The sequence below is a fragment of the Protomyctophum parallelum genome, assembly GCF_964188405.1.
Source record: "Protomyctophum parallelum genome assembly, chromosome: 23".
Lineage (NCBI taxonomy): Eukaryota > Metazoa > Chordata > Actinopteri > Myctophiformes > Myctophidae > Protomyctophum > Protomyctophum parallelum.
In genome coordinates this window covers 27,897,914-27,920,427 of record NC_139715.1, presented here as the reverse complement: position 1 = coordinate 27,920,427, position 22,514 = coordinate 27,897,914, and the positions used below count along the sequence as shown (strand labels likewise).

Genomic DNA, 22,514 nt, shown 5'->3' with positions numbered 1-22,514 from the left:
TAGATAGCAAACACCTGATCCATAAATGATTGGGAACCAGAGTCTGTCCTTATCAATATGATTACCGTACTTGACAAAGTAATCCTACAATATTGTGAAATGCATGACAGCCCGCCACATCGATTCGGGAAGTCATGAAGGGGCAGAGTTGCAAAACTTAGATAATTTTGAATCGACTGATTAAAAACAAAATGCCCTTTTGTAATCCGGTGTGTGCAACATCAAGAGTTTAAAAAAAGACCTTGGAACTAATTGCGGACCCCTGTGACCTGTGAATGAGTCGACACATGGCAGTATCAAGGCCCAGGGACAGTTTTTTGGGGTGAATTCGGGCAATAAAGTGGAACAGAGACTAGCAGAAACCTGTGGGAGGAAGAATGTGGCACGATGCAAACCCTACCTCTCTCTCTCTCTCTCTCTCTCTCTCTCTCTCTCTCTGTCTCTCTGAGGGAAGCAGGTATGGTCTGAGTAGCAAAGCGACACAGACACACAGACAGTACAGTAGCTTCTCACTCACTGCCAATCTCACACATGCACGCACACGTGCAACACACACACACACACACACACACTTATACACGGCAATTTCTCCACCTCCTGTGTTCGTTGGCACTGCCAGCTCCACCGCACACGGTGTCTGGCATCAGTTAAAACCCACCACATTGTGACCCCATTCAGACAACCCACCGAGACCGCACGCACACACATCCACCCCCACACACACACACACGCACGCACGCACACACACACACACTCTGACAGGGAAGGAACAGGGAGACATGAACGTAGTGTCTGTGTGTGTGTGTGTGTGTGTGTGTGTGTGTGTGTGTGTGTGTGTGTGTGTGTGTGTGTGTGTGTGTGTGTGTGTGTGTGTGTGTGTGCGCGTGTGCGCGCGCATGCGAATGCAAGAGAAGCTACATGCTTCCAATGATTAAAGCTTTGTTATTTTATTTATTTTTATTTTTCAAGTGCAATTTTAGGGTAACAATTACAAAGAATTGGAGGTCGTGGTTAGGCTTACGGTGATTGGTTTTTGCTAAGGGTTCGTTTCAGGGATTTGGACGGTTAGGGTTGGTTTTTAGGCTGTGTTTGTTTATGATGGGGAAGCAAGTGGCATTTTTATTAATAAAGTAGAAGTAAAAGAAAAATCACATGCGAGGGCGTTTGTGTGCGCATTAACAATTAATGCATCTCCATGCAGTGATGTCATCGTGCTTAGTGCATGCAAATATTAATCTTGAAAAAGCGCAAAAATATATACAGTATAGGCACGCCCGCCACCCACACCCACACACACACACACACACACACACACACACACACACACACACACACACACACACACACACACACACACACACACACACACACACACACACACACACACACACACACACACACACACACACACACACACACAGCCTATGTAGGGTCAGTTTGATTAATTGGAGTGTTCAGTGTCTGTGATAGCTGCGTTCCTTGGAGACAACCCACTGTCCCTTTCATTGCACCTTAACCCTGACACACACACTCACACGCTCACACACGCACACATGCACTCACACACGCACACACTTAATCTCTTGCTTTCTCAGCTGAAATTAGAGCACATCTCTCTCTCTGTCTCGCTCATCTTGCAAATGACCCACCATCAGGCGTGCCTCACCTTGCCAAGAGCAATAGTGTGTTGTCGCAGAACACCGGTCGGCTCGCGTAAAACACAAGGGACCGCTAAGTGTGTGTGCGCGTGCGTGTAATTCATGTGTGCATTCTGCCTCTGAGCAGCAGACAGCTTAATGACCCAATGAATATTAGGCCTCACACACACACACACACACACACACACACACACAAACAAACTTTGTACACAAAGCATGTGCCTGAGAGGTGCGCTTCATGCAAGCACGCCCTCTCTCACCCACTGGTGAGAGAGGGCTTTCTGAGGGCTGGAGAACCAAGGTGACTTGCCCATGTGTGTGCGTGTGTGTGTGTGCACACTAAAGGACCCACGCATCAAACACACAAGAGCATGCGTGCAGCCGTGCAGCCACACACACACACACACACACACACACACACACACACACAGTAGCCCAAGGTTTTATCCTCCAAGAGTTTTATGTAGCTTTAAACCAGCGAAAAGAGCAGCTATATTTCCTCTGTACTGCAAGGTGACAGCCAGAGAGAGGCAGAAGGAGGGAGGGAGAGAGACAGAGAGAGAGAGACAGAGGGAGAGAGACAGAGGGAGAGAGACAGAGAGACACCGGTAAATGGAAAATTGTGCATTTATATATAGAGCCTTTATCCAAGGCGCTTTACATAGATTGTGCATTACGTTCACTCATGCATTGACGTATACATACCGATGCTGGAGGAAACCATGCAAGGCACCAACCTGCACATCGGGAGCAATTAGGGGTTCAGACTATAGAGTCTTGCTCAAGGACACCTCGACACTAACTCTGGGGGAGCCCACAGGGTTCGAACTGGCAACCTTGCGGTTGCCATCCGGCCACTCTACCCCTGATCCACCGCCGCCACACCACCGGTGTATCGAGGATGTACAGTATGTACAGTAGTGTGCTCCCATGCACTCACCACTTCTACAGTAAAAATAAACCTCACATGTTTTACTTAAGCAAAAGTATCAACACTGCAATATAGAAACACTCAAGTGAAAGTCTGGAATTCAAAATGTATACTTAAAAGTACCAAAAGTAGAAAGCACTCCTTATGTCCCATTCCTTGTTTTCAAATTCTTTGGAAAAAGCAGATCTACAAGCTCACAATGTGTCACATCGTGACGCATTGTGAGCTCTTCTCCCTTCTGGCTCCAAAACTATATGGAATGCACTTCCCCTCACAGTCAGAACTGCAGCCTCCCAATCTTCCGCCGTAGTCTGAAAACCCACCTCTTAGTTCAGACTCCACCATGGCCCGTAGCACTTGCCCTAGCCTAGCCCCTTAGATAGCACTTCATGTAGAGTTGTAGACTTAGGATAGTATTTTAGACAGACTTATAGCTTGTTACGTAGACAGCACTAGAATTTCATTTTATGAAGTCATAGCACTTTATAGTACACATGTATATTGTATAATATATAATATAGTATAGTATGTATAGTTGACATAGATACTCCACTGTTACGTTCTTAGTACATATACACTGGCATCACACAGCATCCTATACTGTCTCTCCTCCCACTCTCTCCCTCTCTCTCTTCCCCTTATCTCTCCTGAGAGACATGCCATCTCATTTACCTTCACTTTGTCCTGACTTGCTCCATCACAACTCCCTCCGTCTCTCAGACACTTAGCTCTCTCACTCTCTCTCTAGTTCCTCTCACTCTCCCCGTTCCTCTATTCTCTACATTATACCCGGCTTTCTCACACCACCACCACCACCTAGCCCATTCTGACCTGAGATCAGATTCTAAAAATGTCTATTACATCCTGACAGTTATATTATTAAAGGTATATTCAGTGATTTCACTCAAAAAACCTTAGGTTTCGTTTTTGGCTGTGGGACCCAGCCTTTCGTCCAATCAGGATAGAGAGTCAAAAACGAAACCTAAGGTTTTTTTGACCCCCAGGGGTTAACTGGGGACAGGGAGGAACTCCTTATATGGCCAGCACACTCTATAGTAGGGAGGATTATCACAACAAAACAAAATAATAAGTGATATTTGAATTAAGTGAAATCACTGAATATACCTTTAACCCATTCGGACCTGAGATCAGATTCTAAAAGTGTCTTCGATTTAAAAAAAATAGCAGACCTACAAGCTCGTATCGCGCCACTCGGTGGCGCGATATGAGCTTGTAGATCTGCTATTTTTCAATAGCTAAAGCATAACATGATGCCAACACCAAAATGGGTTCCCGTTCAGAATGGGTTAAATCAGATTCAGTGGTCTGTTTCAACATCGAGGTCCATTATGTATTGAGGTCCATTATGTACCACCAGACACAGACCACTGGTGGTTCCCTTCCCGCCGGACAGACGGACCACTGGTTGAAAACCACTGACCTACATTCTCCAGTGGTGGAAGCAGTACTTTGATTCTTCTTTTTTTTTACTCTTTCTATTAAAATACGTTTGGTGGGCCCAGGCGGTGGCGTAACCGTCTGGGCACCCGACTGGTAATCCAGTCGCAGTGTGCCGCGGGTTCGACTCCCGAGCCCAACGCGGCCTTTACTGCATGTCTTCCCCCCATCTCTCTCCCGTTTCCTGTCAGCCTACTGTCTGTCCCTTTAAAAAAAAACAATAAAAGGCATAAGCCGCAAAAAAATCTTAAAAAAAAAAGAAAATACGTTTTTGGTGTAATAATGTAAATCTGTAACGAGTATAGTATAGTAAAGTACCAAAAACAGTACTTTCCACCTCTCTCTCTCTCTCTATTCCCCTCTTCCCTAGTCGGTTGTCGGAGCTGCCACTTTCTGTCGACCACTCATTTATTACAGGTCGGTGTCGCATGAAGGGCCATTTAAACAGGACAATGTGGCCCACCTGTTCGCAGCACACAGTAACACACTCACGCAACACACACACACACACACACACGACACGTTGCGCTCACACGCAAATGCAAGTTTAGTCACCCAATTAATTTGTGCGGGTGTGCGTGCGTGCGTAGATGCCCATGCACGACGCAAACTCCTGCAAAGTCACAAGTCCAAAAACAGACAGAACAGAACAGAGGCAGACGACTCCATACATTTAGTCTTTTCCCATTACACAAAAGCCTCCTCAGGCCGAGGGCTGCTGTGTGTGTGTCGTTAACCCAGACAGAGAAGGCCAATGCGCGGAGAGAGAGAGAGACAGCGCACATTGGTCCTAATCGTCTATAATTAGGCTAATGTGTCTTTAAGTCAGGGGGGGAGGGGGGGGGTAGGAGGGAGAAGTGCACCTGTGAATGTGCACTTATATACTATATATTGTACCGTCCTCCAGTGCTGGAGGAGCATTTCCCCACGCTTACAATATCAACCCATTCTAGGCGGGAACCCCTTTTGGCGTTTTAAGCATTATGTTATGCTTTAGCTGTTGAAAAATAGCAGATCTACAAGCTCATAGCTTGAACCTTTTTTTTTTTGTCATGTCCACAAGTGAACGAACATGGAAGACAGAAGTGGACAAGTGGACAAAACAAGTACATGCAGGGACAGAGAGAGGGTGTCTGGGTGAGACAGAGGGTGCCTGGGTGAGACAGAGGGTGCCTGGGTGAGACAGAGGGTGCCTGGGTGAGACAGAGGGTGTCTGGGTGAGACAGAGGGTGTCTGGGTGAGACAGAGGGTGTCTGGGTGAGACAGAGGGTGTCTGGGTGAGACAGAGGGTGTCTGGGTGAGACAGAGGGTGTCTGGGTGAGACAGAGGGTGCCTGGGTGAGACAGAGGGTGCCTGGGTGAGACAGAGGGTGTCTGGGTGAGACAGAGGGTGTCTGGGTGAGACAGAGGGTGTCTGGGTGAGACAGAGGGTGCCTGGGTGAGACAGAGGGTGTCTGGGTGAGACAGAGGGTGCCTGGGTGAGACAGAGGGTGTCTGGGTGAGACAGAGGGTGCCTGGGTGAGACAGAGGGTGTCTGGGTGAGACAGAGGGTGTCTGGGTGAGACAGGGGTAAAGTTCCTGCATGTCCACCCCACCACCAGCCAAAGAGGCAGACCGTTTCTTTTCCCCGATTCGTCCAGGGTGCATTCATGCTTGGCCGGGTGATCCAACTCAACACACATTTTCATACAACAAATCGGCAAGATATAGCCGATCTACAAGCTCACAATGTGTCATGAATACAACGCATGGTGACCATGTAGATTCCCTTTTTTGGGAATCTACGAGGTCGGAGAGAGTGGATTTGACAAGTAGGACGGATTAACCCATTCTGACCTGAGATCAGATTCATACAAGGTTTCCACTGGACACACACACTGGTCTGATTAACCCATTCTGACCTGAGATCAGATTCATACGAGGTTTCCACTGGACACACACACTGGTCTGATTAACCCATTCTGACCTGAGATCAGAATCTAAAAATGTCAGTCGTTCTTTCGATTTTTCAAAAATAGCAGACCTACAAGCTCATAGCGCGCCACTCGGTGGCGCGCTATGAGCTTCTAGATCTGCTATTTCTCAATAGCTAAAGCATAACATGATGCTAAACACCCTCCCCTACTGCTGGCAGTGACGGGGACTATACACATGCGGCGCAAAATGTGGCTAATTAATTAATAAACAGGACAGAGAAATATAGGCCTCCTCCTGCTAAATTACCATGACCCCCCCCCCCCCCGCCCCCCAAAAAAGAACAAACACATAATGACATGCACACAGTCACACTGCAAGTACTTCATAGTCCTTGAGACCCCCAGGAAGACTAGTTGCTGTCATGTACAGCAAGCTAATGGGGAGCTAATAAATACATCAAATCCTAACGGATATACAGTACAGTACACACACACACACGCACCTTTAGCTACACAAGTACCCCACACGCATGCACGTACTAATTTGTGGCGTAATTAAAACATAGTGGCTATGGTGAATATCTGAAAAGGGATTAGCAGCACAGACAATGGCGCATGTGCGCGTGCACACACGCACACACACACACACACACACACACACACACACACACACACACACACACACACACACACAGCTAATGAAGACCACTTCATCCAGAGTGTAGTTCTGAATATGTAACAATGCTGCAATTCAAACACTGAATGGTTTTTGTGTATCTGTGTGAGTGTGTGTGTGTCTTTGTGCACAGCGCACGTGGGTTGCCCCGAGAGACTAGAGGAGGAGGTTGAGAGAGAGAGATGCGCACGTGCGTGCGTAGCGTATAAGTAACAGGGTTGACAATGGTGAAGATAGCAATCAGTGACTGATGACTATAGGCCTGCCACGATTAATACATGGTAACTGCCCGATTGCAATTTATGTGAGATAATCACAATTATTTTTGCATTTCAATGTTCATTCATATACATTTCATACAAAACTAGAAAAAGTGCCCTTCTGGGCACAGGTCTCCACCAGGTTATCCACAGATCCGTGCAGTTAGAGGTAAAAACACTTTTCGGCCAGTTATAGCGCCACCTTGAGGCTGAGTTGAAATTGTTCATGTGGCATTTTGTCCTCGGCCTAGTGGGAATGTGGGTGCACAATTTCACGGAAATCACGCGATGTGTTCATGATTTGCAGCATTTTGTTTGAAACTGAGCACTCCTGTGAACTTTGGAAGCCAATCTTAACCAATCAGGATGGAGTGTGAGAAATCTGAAAGACCGGTTTGGTTGAATGGCTCTAGAGAGACTGTACCAATTTGCGTGATGTTTGGACAAAATCTGTAGGTGTGCTGTGCAAAAACCTGTTTTGCACAAAGCGGCCTCCTGGTGGCGCTATAACAGGCCGTTGTGGAAAGTTTGGGGCAGAGGTTCATCGTTGGCATCCAGGGAGTGTGTGTGCAAAATTTGGCATCGACCGGGTTAACGGTGGCCGAGATTAGCTGCTCACGGACGGACGGACGGACACACACACACACACGGACGGACGGACGGAGTGCAAAACATACTCTCCCCCCATGCCTTCGGCCTGGTGGAGACAACAAATAAACAATTGCAGAAATAGCGGAACTACAAGCTCACAATGCGACGCGTCAATGTGGTGATGTGTTGCGTGTGAGCTTGTAGAGCTGCTATTATTTCCACCGTTTCTATCTCAAAAGTAGTGATGGGTTACTGGCAAGAAGAACCTCACGATACAATTTGCAGTGGTGGAAAAAGTACTCGCATTACTTAGGTAAAAGTATCAATACTGCAATATAGAAATACTCCGTTACAAGTAAAATTCCGGAATTCAAAATGTACTTGAGTAAAAGCACAAAAGGATTGGTATCAAAATATACTTAAAGTACCAAAAATAGAAAGTACTCATTGCGCAGAATGTCTCATTTAAAGTTTTCAAATATTTAAAATGAAATTTAAAAAAAAAACACACCCATGTGAACTGAGTGGTGCAACTACCCTCTCCCCCCCCCCTCACAGTAATGTGGGTGGGTTAACGTCACGGACATTTGGTGTTCCTTGGAGTGGTTGCACCACTCAAAAATAGCTCTGCTAATGAAAACAGCAGATCTAACTGGAAATACTCAAGGAAAGTAAAAACACCTCAAAACTGTGCTTAAGCTCAGTACTTAGTGTACTTAGTTACTTTCCCCCTCTGACAATTTGACAAAAGGTGAAGATGGCAATCAGTGACTGGTGACTGGAGCAGGAACAGACACATATTATGATGATGCGCTCTCATTTGAAAAAACCAAAATCAAAAGACCAAATCAAAAACCCTATTTGGATTCTAATGACCTCCACTCTACCGGCTGAGACTAGGCAGATGACTACAGCAACTTAGAATCAGATTGAGGGGTTAGCGCGTGCACACGTACGTACACGCGCACACACACACACACACACACACACACACACACACACACACACACACACACACACACACACACACACACACACACACACACACACACACACACACACACACACACACACACACACACACACACACACACACACACACACACACACACACACACACACACACACACACACACACACACACACACACAGTCGTGTATGCTCATCATGTGTGAACAGTACTAGTGGAGCATATTGTCCATGAGGCAAATTGAGTGTCATCGTTAAAACGAGAAAAATGAGCTCCATCCATCCCGTTTCCTAACTGCGCGCGTGCGTGCATGTGAGTGTGAGTGAGAGAGAGAGAGAGAGATCGAGAGACAAGAGTCTGCTAATTGAGGACATACACACAACATATCTGATGCATTCACTCATTCACTGTACTGTATATGTGAGCACAATGTGCGCTTACATAAAATTATGATTTTCCATAATGCATTATTGACAGAACCCCTACTTGCGTTCAAAGAATGACCAGGACTCTTCCAAGAACCAACTGGCAAACAATCACCTTATCTCTGGAATGCTTGGAATTTTATCCCAGTGAAGAAAAGAGAGACACATTATATGACTTTAACAAAAGAACGATAATGCATTATGCAATACATTGTGGGCATCTGGCAGTGTGTGCACTACTGTATTCATGTGTTCATGCACAGTGAACTACTGTATTCATGTGTTCATGCACATTGAACTATACTGTGTTCTTCCACCGCAGTGCCTATCAAACCCTTTTCATTTCAAGGCAACATGATTTTATTCTGCATTTGAGCCATTCGATGACATTTAGCCTCTCGAGAGCCAAAACTAAGGAACAGTGTGTTGTCCTTGATCAAAATAACAATTCTTCCAGATTCTATAATTCAATTGTGTAGACTTCTTGTAAATTAAGTAATGCAGATGGTTTAGCAATAATTTAACTCTTGAGAGCGTATAAATGAAACCAAATGGACCCGTACGTACGGTCCATTTGGTTTCATTTATACACTCAAGGCGTGCCGCGGGTTCGACTCCCGATCCCGACAGCCTTTGCCACGTGTCTTCCCCCCCCATATCTCTCCCCATTTCCTGTCAGTCTACTTTCAACCTATCAATAAAGGCAGATAAAGTTAAAAAAAAAGAATTAGCTGGGGACCACCTGGTCAACCACCCCCTCAAGGACCACTGGTGGTCCCCGGACCACTGGTTGAAAACCACTGGTCCTACAGTACTGCATGTATCACTGTAAATCCCTGGAACATGTGACGCGTTTAAAACCTAAACACCAGTGTGTAATAATAAAATGCCAAATGTTTATTAATGGTCACAAAATACAGTAGAACACGAGTTCACTCAAACACCTCACGAGAACACCTAGTGTTCGAATTCTGAACACCTATAATATGACTGACTTTGATTGCAACAACTAAACACGTTTATGAATTTAAAAAGTGTCACTGGCGATTAAATCTAAACACTGCGACACGTTTAAAAAGTGTTACAAATAAGTGTTTATAACCTAAACGCTTGGGTTTAGTGTATAGCCATGCATGCACTGTCTAAAAAAAAAACGACTCAGATTTTCCTCCCGCGCTACTAGAGCTAGTATGTATGCGTTTCATGGCGCTGCCTGTGGCCCGCGAGTGAGATATGGCAGTTCATGGAGGAAAGGGTGACATCTGTACGACCGGAGGGGTCCCACTGGGGTGGGGCGGGACACTTCGACCCCAAAGAACCACGGCCAAGTGTACTTGTCATTTACCACCAAAGGCATGAGGGGAGTTCATAAGTCTCTCCCTCCGCCAAAGGAGAGGCAGAGAGAGAGAGAGAGAGAGAGAGAGAGATATTCCTCGAGCTGATGGGAGATACTTAACACATTTTGGGCTGGAACCCCTTTTGGTGTTAGCATTATGTTACGCTTTAGCTATTAAAAAAATAGCAGATCTACAAGCTCATAGCGCGCCACCGAGTGGCGCGCTACGAGCTTGTAGGTCTGCTATTTTTGGAAAATCATGAACATGTGGTGCAAAGTTTTGAATATATATACTCTTTCAGAGCGAACGTTTTTAACTCAAATCTTTGCTTCTGGGAGGTGGTCCCTGAAACAACACATTTTCAGATGGGGGTCAGCGGCCAATTTCATATATCTTTGGGGGTCCTTGACATGAAATATTGAGAACCACTGATATAGAAACATGAGGTTTTTCAGAAAATAAATACATTTTTAAAAAGACATCAAGCCGACGTCAAGCCTAAATGGGTTAAGGTGGGCTATTGGAGTTGCCTCCTCCCCCCCCCCCCCCCCTTTCTCTCTCGCTTGCGTGATCTTGGATGGTTTCTCCTCCCATGCTGTGCATTTGTGATTCCGCATGTAAATATTTGGCCAATTTGCGAACCCCCCCCCCCCCCCCCCCCCCCCGGAACAGACAGAGGCTCCTCTGTATGGCCGGCGGGCGGCAGGGCAAACAAAATGTCAAGCCAACAAGGCTCGTGACGCCAACCGGTCAGGTTTGGCCCTGTTGCCTTTTTCAAACTGCCTGGGAAGGAGGAAAGTCTCATGTGGGCCGAAGAGGGCGGCCAGACAAAAAGACAGAAAAGCCTGCCAGAGGACTTGCTCCCCCCCCCCCCCCCCCCCCCACCCCCACCCCCCTGCAAGAACAAAATTTGTTCTTTGTTCGACTGGAAGTCAGCAGGACAAAGATACTCTCGGCGCGAGCGAGCGGAGACTGACTTGCCTTGCCTTGGGGGAACGTTGCCAAAACCACACAGTGAAATCCCTTGGGGGCCCTATAGTACGTACGGGGGTCGGGGGTCCATTTGGGATTTTGAGTCCATTACTTTCCAATCGACGCTGAAGATTTGAAACCTTGCACGCACAAGGAGGCAGAGGCACACTGCTATGTCTGTCTTGGGCCTCTGCGAATCACTCCATCATCCCATGCATCGCGTCGCCATTTTGTTAACCCATTTTGACCCGAGATCAGATTCTAAAAACCGTCTTCTACATCCTGACAGTTTTCTGAAAAAGCTATGTTTCTATGTCAGTCGTTCTTCGGTTTAAAAAGAATTGCAGACCTACAAGCTCATAGCGCGCCACTCGGTGGCGCGCTACGAGCTTGTAGATCTGCTATTTTTCAATAGCTAAAGCATAGCATAATGCTAACACCAAAAGGGGTTAACGCACAAAATGGGTTAGAGCCTTCTGCTCCGCGCGCCGCAAACGATTGTTCCGCTGTCGATGATAGACGAGGCGAGAGGCGCAACCTCACAACACAACAGCTCAATGTCAACCCATGACACCCCCCCCCCCCCCCAACTCAAATTATTATTCTCCCAGGCACTCCCAGTGCCCGCCCCTCCATTTCTTTACGCTTTTGTCTAACTTTTCCTTTGCTATACTTTTCCTTTCCGTCTCTGTCCGTCCGTCCGTCCGTCTAACTGCCACCGCTGTTAGACATGTGGTATACAACGCCCGCAGATGAACAGAATGGGTGTAAAGATGTGTATCAGTTAATCGAGAGCCGATAGTGGCTTATCTCGGGGCGGTGGTGATGTCAGAGAGCGCTATGGTAGGTATAGGCTATGGCAAAGGTGACACTGCGCTTAACTGTGGAATGACACTGAGCTGCAATGCTGACTGGTCGACGCTCCGGACTGATTGAGCCGGAGGGAAGATTGTCATCTGGCGATAGCAACGCTGCCTAATTTAGAAACAAGATTGGATTCTCTGGTGTTCCTGTACAGTGAAATAAAGGGCTCGTAGTCTAGACTGATGTTATCAAAAAGGAGCTTAATTAGTCTCTGTGTAATAAATTCTCATTTTGCGCACAGTTCTACAAAGCTCGAGCCAGATTGCGCACGTGTGTGTGTGTGTGTGTGTGTGTGTGTGTGTGTGTGTGTGTGTGTGCGCCCCTCCCTGCGTGTGAGCCAAGCGGTCTGACGACCGGCGTGTAACTCGATGTTGGCATTAGCCGAGGCCCTCCCAGCCATTCCACAGGAGAGTGCATCATTAAATGTCACCCCCAAACAGTGCGAGTGTGTGACTGTGTGCGTGTGTGTGTGTGTGTGCGACTGTGCGTGCGTGCTGCACACCTGCACACACAAATGTACAGACACGTATACCTACACGCCTGTGCACGCTCGCTCGCTCGCACGCACGCACGCATATTTACAACGCAGCTGGACAGATTAGAATGTTAGAGCTATTTGTCACAGAGAGAGACGGCCAAACAAACAGACAGACAGACAGACGGGCAAACTTGGCTGACAGGCAAGGCAGATGACAGACAGACTGTATAGCAGAGAGACAGCTTAAAGACAGACAGGCAGACCAGACGGACTGTACCAGAGCGTAGGGATGTTCATTGTGACATTTTACTTTGACGATTAATTGTCATACAAATGATTGTGATTAACGATTTAATTGTGTTTTGGGCCAATTAACGTTTGTTTATTTGTGTGGATGGATATAGACAATGTGAAAGTCACAACGTGTTGCAAGCTTGTATAGTTTTAATGATGAGAGATATTGTTTGTTCTGTGATCTACGTAGATGAAATTGAAAACGAAGTTCACTCTTTGTTTTACTGCCCCAAATACGATGACTTAAGGGATATTTTGCTTAATAAGATGTCTTCTATATGTGGGGATTTCCTAGATTTAAATGACAAGTAAGACGCGCAAACGCGGGAAGCGAACGCAGCTCGTGTGTGTGTGGTTGTGTGTGTGTGTGTGTGCTACAGCTGCGCCCTGTGTGTGTGTGTGTGTGTGTGCTACAGCTGCGCCCTCTGGTGGCGGGCGGGTGGTGTAACAGCGTGACACACACACACACACACACACACAGACATTCAGCCCTTGCTGTCATAGTAAGTGGCTCACTGCGTTCGCAACTATGTAAAAATGGAGATATGTTTTGCCAAAGGGACTTTCGTCGTAGCAGATTATATCTGTCAAGCTTGTGGGAAAGAAGACAGAGTACTCTGTATACATCTGAGGTGTAATATAATGAATTATGTAATGTATAAACATGCTGTAAAATGCATACATTATGTAATGTAAAACATGCTGTAATTGCAAATGTGAAACGGCGTGTTATAAACCCATGAGGGTTGGGCACAAGGTGTGCATGACACGAAAATAAATAAACAATCATCAATCATCATCATGTAGACCGGCTATCTCATACATGTTCAAACTGGAAAAGGTTACAAACGATTCTGCAAGGTAATTTGCGATCAGACGTAATAATTGTAGCAGGCCTGAGAGAGAGACAGACAGACAGAGCAGATAGACCGACTGCGACAGACAGACAGACAGACAGACAGAACCACCAGAGACAGAAGCAGTGAGTGGAAGAGCTGCTCTGCAGGGCAGCATTAAATCATTACTGTGTTAAACACTATTCACTAGATCTAGTCGATGTCGGCCTGCTGTCAACATGTCTTTAATGACATCACACAGCTAACCGGAGAGATGGAGAGACAATGACTGATCTCACGCGCGCACACACACACACACACACACACAGTGACACACACAGTGAAACAGACACACACACACACAGTGACACACACACACACAAATACACAGTGACACACACACACACACACACACACAGTGACACACACACACACACACACAGTGACACACACACACACAGTGACACACACAGTGACACAGTGACACACACACACACGCTGCAGCATTCTTTGGATTCCAGAATGGGCAACATAAATTTGCATCACAAATGCAAAGTACAAGGAGTCATTGCCCTGCAAAAACACTGACTGCAGTGTTTACTGTTAGTTAGTTCAATTAGCACTCACATTAGCACTCTCATTTTGCCACGTGAATAAATAAATAAATAACCACACATAAGGAAGACCCACCCCCCCCCCCCCCCCTCACTCTGATCTCTCTCCCCACTCATCCCTGTGGGATTGCATGCAGAGTATTTTTAATCCATGGGGAAACACGGGCTGTCATTCAAGCTACACACCCACTAACTACTATCCTGTCTACTGTTATCCACACGGGCTCGCCACCGCACATCAAGCTACACTCGCATGGCACTGGAAATATCTGTGTGTGTGTGTGTGTGTGTGTGTGTGTGTGTGTGTGAGTGTGTGTGTGTGTGTCTCTCAATGCAATGTCAGTTACAAGTCTGAAAGACTATGACATAACATTCACTAGTAGTGCACACACACACACACACACACACACACACACACACACACACACACCAAATAGAATGCTTAGTGCATGTTGCCAGTGTCTCCATGCATGTTCAAAAGCAAAAGGACGTTCAAAGGATATGTTCAATGCAAACAAAAGTACCAAAGCAAACAGACATATCTATCTCCCCTTCTCAAACTGACACATTGGGGTTCATTGCACCTTGAGCTGCACTATTGATCAGCACAGGTCGGTCCCGACTGTGAACAAAGCTTTGTGGAGGACGCAAAATCTCTCAACTTCAAAGGGAACCAAATTAGTATTATTAACTTGAATAATAGACTAGTGTTGTTGCACGCAACTCCAGGCTGGAGGGAGAAAGTCACAATGTTCAACCAAACACGGTTCATTGAGGCTGCAGCAAATCAAAAGAGAGAGAGAGAGAGAGAGAGAGAGAGAGAGAGAGAGAGAGAGAGAGAGAGAGAGAGAGAGAGAGAGAGAGAGAGAGAGATAGATATTCTGGAAGATGTTGATAATGTTCTGAACAGGAGCAAGCGGTGACATTCCAATCCGATCCAATCTAACGTGTTGCTTTATTTTATGTGATGCGGTCATGAGAACGCACACCAGGGGGGCATTTTGTTAAGCGAGATGCAAACCCTTTTCAACAAGAAAGATGCTCCGTGTGTGTGTGTGTGTGTGGTTACACTGACGGAATGATAACTGTTATTATGGGATCAATGGATCATGCATCCGAACCAAATTCAGTCCAGACAGACAGACAGACTATACTAGCCAATAGCCAATAGGAAATGTTATATGCCCCGATAAAAAGGACATAATCGATCAATCATGCTTTCTTTTAAATGAAACGACAAAACCAACGTATCGCAAGATTGAGTCAGGACAGCGCAGATTTTCAACCAAGACTTCAAACACACACACACACACACACACACACACAGCAACTGTTTTGCAGAAAACATCGAACGGGTCCATTAATATATACATTAATAATCATGGCTACATTAAGAGTGAAGTCGACCATTTGATAAACCTTGCAGTCGTAATATCATTCATGGGTAATGATTATTTTCTGAGTTGAAGACTGAGAGGGGGGGGGGGGGTGCAGTGCACGGACTCACTGCATAGTAACGGGGGACAAACAACCAACAACACTTATTGCCAGTTTATGTTCGGTTCGGTGCAACGGGAGTTTGGCTCTCCTTTTACGCACATTGCAGCCGTGCAGCGCCTGAATCAATGCCACATCCAACTAGTCAGAGAGTGTGCGGAGCCTGTCTACAGTATAGTCTAAACGGAGAGCCTCAAAGCCCCCCTCCTCACCCTCATACGCACACCGTAGATCGGATCATAATCAGAATAAAACCGGCATCAGCCGCGCACCACCACCACCACCCGGGGAGGCTATAGGCTACTTAGCCACCCCGGAACAATTATGATGAACCTTGAGAGCTGCGTTGCGCGTATACTGTACTGTAGTTTATGCATGTGTGTGCGTACTGTGCGCGTGCCACTTCACTCACCTGACTGCGTGGCGGTGGAACGGATCACGGCGACGGTGACGAGAAGCCACCGGAGGAGACCCGCGGAGAGGAGGAACTTCATCTTAATGGGGACCGAAGGACGAAACGCCTCGACAGTTGGTTTTAACTCCAGTTGGAACTCACATGTCCGATTATTAAAAAAATAAAATAAATAGGTATATCCCCCGTTAAAAAATTAACGAAGCGTCCGGTCCGAGGGGGGTGGGGGGGTGGTGGGGGGTCTTGATGAGAAGCCACACACACACATAGACAAACCCCGTGCCACCATGCACCTCTCCGTCCGTCCGTCCGTGCGTGCGCGCGCGCGTCCTCCTCCCTCCACGGATCCTGTCCTAAACAATCCCACGTCGGTCGCGGTGGCTCCGCTTAATTATTTCTTTCTTGCTTGCTTGCTTGGCTCGCTTCCTTTGATGCTACGGCAGAAGTTTAACCAACTCGCCTTGGTTGTTGGTTTGTTGTTCAGCCGCTTAACACGCAGACCAAATGTTTGGAATGGGTTTTTCTTTTCACTCAGCAGCTGATTCCACCAGTCTCATTACCCGAGTCTCTCTCTCTCTCTCTCACACACACACAAACACTACTGCCTGCCATAGCGCCCGGTGGCTGAGAGAGAGAGAGGGGGGGGGGGGGCTGGGGGGGGCTGTGGGGGGGGGGGTCTGGAGGGGGGTAGTGTGGGGGGGGGGGTCTAGACACACCCCCTCGTTACGGCTAACACCTCCCTCTGTGCGTTCGGATTGGTCTCCCAAAAACGCCGAGAGTTTTTTTTTTCCTTCCAAATACGCCCACAATGACTTATCAGTCTCACGTCCCTCTGATTGGCTCCATTATAAGGGCTCTGTGGACCCGCTGTCAATACACCTGTCACCGCCAACTGTTCCAGGCGGGCAGCCCCTGTCTGTCTGTGTGTGTGTGTGTGTGTGTGTGTGTGTGTGTGTGTGTGTGTGTGTGTGTGTGTGTGTGTGTGTGTGTGTGTGTGTGTGTGTGTGTGTGTGTGTGTGTGTGTGTGTGTGTGTGTGTGTGTGTGTGTGTGTGTGTGTGTGTGTGCGCGCGTGCGCGCATGCACGCGCACGCCCAAGCTGAGAGGCAGGCAGGCAGAGTGGTATGGTATGGTTTGGTTTGATGATCACTCACAGCATATTTCCCAGACAAAAGAGAAGCCAGGGAAGTGTCATCTGGGTTCTGGGCTGGGTGGTGGGTAGAAGTAGGACCCCCCATGGCTGGGTGGTGGGTAGAAGTAGGACCCCCCCATGGCTGGGTGGTGGGTAAAGTAGGACCCCCCCATGGCTGGGTGGTGGGTAGAAGTAGGACCCCCCATGGCTGGGTGGTGGGTAGAAGTAGGACCCCCCATGGCTGGGTGGTGGGTAGAAGTAGGACCCCCCCATGGCTGGGTGGTGGGTAGAAGTAGGACCCCCCATGGCTGGGTGGTGGGTAGAAGTAGGACCCCCCATGGCTGGGTGGTGGGTAGAAGTAGGACCCCCCATGGCTGGGTGGTGGGTAGAAGTAGGACCCCCCATGGCTGGGTGGTGGGTAGAAGTAGGACCCCCCATGGCTGGGTGGTGGGTAGAAGTAGGACCTCCCATGGCTGGGTGGTGGGTAGAAGTAGGACCCCCCATGGCTGGGTGGTGGGTAGAAGTAGGACCCCCCATGGCCAGTGGGCTGGGTGGTGGGTAGAAGTAGGACCCCCCATGGCCAGTGGCTATCAGAATCACCTATGGAAGACGAAAAGTCAGCATTATTCTACACTATACTCAAACATGTTCAAGATTGTTTTTCACAAATATTTGCTATAATACTTGAGAATAGATTAAGTTCTATATAAAACAGTGGTTCCCAAACTTTTTCATTGTCAAGGACCCCCAAATTGACACTAATTAACCCCACAGACCGCCCATTTGAAAAGATATGCCAGGGACCCCCCCATAAGAGAAGATTTTCACGGCTCTAGCCGTGATTCTCAATCCGTTTAACTTCAAGGACCCCCAGTTTGACATGCATTAGTCTACGGACCCCCCATATTGTAAAATCAATGTTAATTTAACAATAATAAAAAATAATACAAATAATAAATTAAGGGTTAAATGGACCCTTATGGGTCTAACTCTGAGAGTGCACACTCTCAGTTAGACCCATAAGGGTCCATTTGGTTCCTAACTATATCATTTAGCTGCATGGGTTGCATGCAGGGACCCCCTGGAACTCCCTCGAGGACCCCTGGGAGGGCCCCCGGACCCCACTTTGAGGACCACTGACCCGGGAGGAGCACATCCAACCTGCCGTGTGTTTGTTGTTTGGATCCATTAGTAATCAGGTCCAGGGTTGGGTCAAAACTAAAGGAATATGCTCTGCTATTTATGTTGGCGGCGCAGCAATGCTGCTTGGTTGTTAAGTGGGCGACCTAGGAATCTGGAATATGGGTTATACACGGCTTTGTTCTGCCTGTGTTCTGGAGAAAAGGAGTGCCAGTGGAATGGCTACGATGCAAATGTACAGAATAACAGGGAGAGAAGGCATATAGGCTACAGCATTACCTCCTATTAGGCGTCAGTGGTGGAGCAGTGTTAACTTTGTCGACTAAAACTAAGACGAAAAATGTTCGTCGACTACCTTTTTCCACTGACGAAAACTAAATGGAAACGAAATGAAAACTACGCTATATGATGACTAAAACTAAGACTAAATATACTGACAATTTCGTCAACAAATAAAAACTAGACTAAAATGTTAGGAAGGGACTAGTGGACAAGAGATCCAGTATAAGTCATTTTACTTGGTTGCATGCTGAAAATAGCCGATCTACAAGCTCACAACGCGTCGCGCTGCGACGCATTGTGTAAAAAGTGTAAAAACACTCATTAAGACGGCATCAAGGCCTGACAAAATACATTTTTGTCGACTAAATATCTCAAGATTTTAGTCGACTCACTAAATCTACAGTTGATTTAGTTGACAAAACACGAACACTAAGACATTCCAGGTGACTAAAACTAAAGGAAAACTATTCAAAAGACTATGGATAAAACTAAAATACCATCCTGTTATCTTTGTCGACTAAAACTAAGACGAAAAATTTTCTTTTTCCACTCACGAAAAACGAAATGAAAACTAAGCTATGATGACTAAAATTATAAGACTAAATATACTAGACTAAAATGTTAGGAAGGGACTAGTGGAGAGATCCAGTATAAGTCATTTTACACTTGGTTGCATGCATGCTGAAAATAGCAGATCTACAAGCTCACAACGCGTCGCAGTGTGACACGTTGTGTGCTTGTAGATCGATTTTCAGCAAGTGTAAAAACATGCATGTTTTAAGCCTATCTGTAAAAGTATATCAATACCACAATGTAGAAATATTCCCCTTTCACAAGCTTGTCATGTATAAAATATCTTTAGAAAATAGCAGATCTACAAGCTCACAAACAATAATGCATCACTTGTAGTTTTAGTTGCAGATCGGTTATTTTCAAATAAAGCCACAGCATTGGGTTGAAGACTTGAAGTGGTTTAATAGATGTTTTTTTTATTAGATTTTAATAATTATAGTGGGGTAAAAAAAAAGTAGGCCTAATATAATTTGCCTTTCCTAAAATTGGAAATAATAATACCTCAAAATTGTATACTTCAACTTGAGTGAAAAAGAAAATACCTCAAAACTGTACTTCACCTTGAGTTACTTTACACCTGCTAGTTTGTGGCAAAGAAAGAAAGAAAGAAAACTCTGATCTTTGCAACTGTTCCGCAGCGGCAGCAGCAGTGCTAGCATCATTCAGCCCACACGGGGTCACGCTTTGCGGATCGCATCACATACTGTAGCCAGGAGGCTGTAAAATGTATATGATGCTGTTCATGGACCGGCGCAGACAGTGAAATGTATGGAGCCCGACACGGGCCACACGGCAGTACATTTTCAGGGCCAGTCATTTTTACAAGCAACTACTTGTACTACCAAGGGGCTAATATGGTATTCGCTTCGCATTCGGGTTCTTGGAAACGCCCCCCAGCCACTGCGTTAGTTTTACTGAGGTAGGTTTAGGTATAGTTTACTGAGGTTAGGTTTAGGTATAGTTTTACTGAGGTTAGGTTTAGGTATAGTTTTACTGAGGTTAAGGTTATAGGGTTAGGTTTAGGTATAGTTTACTGAGGTTAGGTTTAGGTAGTTTTACTGAGGTTAGGTTTAGGTAGTTTTACTGAGGTTAGGTTTAGGTATAGTTTTACTGAGGTTAAGGTTATAGGGTTAGGTTTAGGTATAGTTTACTGAGGTTAGGTTTAGGTAGTTTTACTGAGGTTAGGTTTAGGTAGTTTTACTGAGGTTAGGTTTAGGTATAGTTTTACTGAGGTTAAGGTTATAGGGTTAGGTTTAGGTATAGTTTACTGAGGTTAGGTTTAGGTAGTTTTACTGAGGTTAGGTTTAGGTATAGTTTTACTGAGGTTAGGTTTAGGTATAGTTTTACTGAGGTTAAGGTTATAGGGTTAGGTTTAGGTATAGTTTTACTGAGGTTAGGGTTAGGGTTAGGTTTAGGTATAGTTTTACTGAGGTTAAGGTTAGGGTTAGGTTTAGGTGTAGGCTGTCAATCACAGCGACTGGCCAGTCACAGCGCACCATTTACTCAAACCCGAGGCAGAAACCATATTAGCGTGCAGAAAGTGTCCAAAACTGGCCCCCATAAAATCTGAATCCCCCCCCACCCCCCTTTTTTCCCCTCACTGTATATGTATCTTTTCCCTTTTTGCTTCCTTTATGATGAATTCCTGTTCCGTTCATTAACTATATAGAAGTGTCTATTTGTACGTCTCTAAATGTTTTGATTAATTGAACATGGTGGACCCTGTTGTAAACAAGTGTGTAATGCTTAATTGGGTCGTCCACTCACAGTTAACACAGTCTTTGTATTGAGTTTGTGCTTGAAATGTACTGTAATTCTGTAAAACTGTTAATAAATATTTCAATCAATATCAATCAATCAATCAGTCAGTCAGAGAGGCATGGGGGCTGAGATCTCGTATAAGAGGACATACTTTTGGACAAAAATATAGGGAAAACAGCAGATCTACAAGCTCTCAACGCGTCGCACTGCAACGCGTTGAGAGCTTGTAGATCAGCTATTTTCAGGGGGGGGGGGGGCAACCCAGCAATCTTTACCTACTAGAGATACGGTGTATGACATGGATTTCGATAACAAATTAGTTCAACGCAAAAAATGCTGCGTTCAAGTTCAGGATACTTCGGGGAGGGGGGAAAAAAAGCAATTTTCGTGAATGCTGCCTTATTCCGGTATGGCTTGGAAAGGAGTGGCATTGATGTCTATGTGTGCACGTCCCTGCCGCCGTGCACGTGCGTTCGTTCTGCACATCATTGCCTCAGTTTGTTGAATGGTGTGGTGGGGGAAAAAAAGTAGGCTACTCAAATGTTTTACTTTAAGTAAAAGCATCAACACTGCAATGTATAGAAATACTCTGTTATACAAGTAAAGGTCCAGAAGTTCAAAAATGTACTTGAGTAAAAGTACAAAAGTACTGTCTGTCTGGCTTCATGTACTTAAAGTATACCGAAAGTAAAAGTACAGTCATTATGTAGACGGTCCCATTTCAATGCAGGTCGCATTGCGAGCTTGCAGATTGTCTGTTTTCAAATGGCCAAAATGTATGTATTTGTGTGTGTGTGTGTGTGTGTGTGTGTGTGTGTGTGTGTGTGTGTGTATATATATATATATATATATATATATGGCAGGCCTATAGGGCTGAAGTGGTTAAAATGTATGTTTTGTATTAGCTACTAATCAAAATCTACAAAAGAACTATACTATAGTAACTAAAAGTTATCAAATGAATGAAATGACGGAGTAAAAGTACAATATTTGCCTGTAGTGGAGTAAAAGTATAAGTAATATACTGACATGTCATGTGCACCACTGTTGACTGATATGGTGTGAAACCAATAAGAGTTAATTCATTTGGTGTCCTCTGCTACCATCTGCTGGACTAGAGAGAGCATTGCTGGTTATGCTTGTAATAATCTGTGGTATGTTATACACCCAGCCCAGCAGCAGAACATCATCTTAAACTTTACCAGATGCAAAATTAAAGCGATAAAAACAATGCATTAATAACGTAACATAAAATCATTGTAAATGGGCCATAGCCTATAGTTGCCAAGTGCCAACTCAAGCAGTGGCGTGCACAGACATTTAGAGGGGCTCAAGTGGAAAAAATGGCACCTTGTGCAGTGCATTTTGGGGCGGGAACCCATTTTGGTGCTTTAGCTATTGAAAAATAGCAGATCTACAATCTCATAGCGCGCCACCGAG

General features: G+C 45.8%; 1 protein-coding gene across 1 annotated transcript in view; it reads right to left on the bottom strand.

Moving 5' to 3' along the window:
• Nucleotides 1-16,323, bottom strand: part of LOC310853982 (receptor tyrosine-protein kinase erbB-4-like) — a gene marked incomplete at its 3' end in the record, with an annotated part of 499,617 nt that extends 483,294 nt beyond the window's left edge. The window contains exon 1 of the mRNA XM_083758457.1: nucleotides 16,189-16,323. Within this exon, the coding sequence (XP_083614583.1) occupies nucleotides 16,189-16,270 (82 nt within the window). The 5' untranslated portion in view covers nucleotides 16,271-16,323. The remainder of the gene's footprint in view (nucleotides 1-16,188) is intronic.
• Between the last annotated feature and the right edge of the window lie 6,191 nt (nucleotides 16,324-22,514).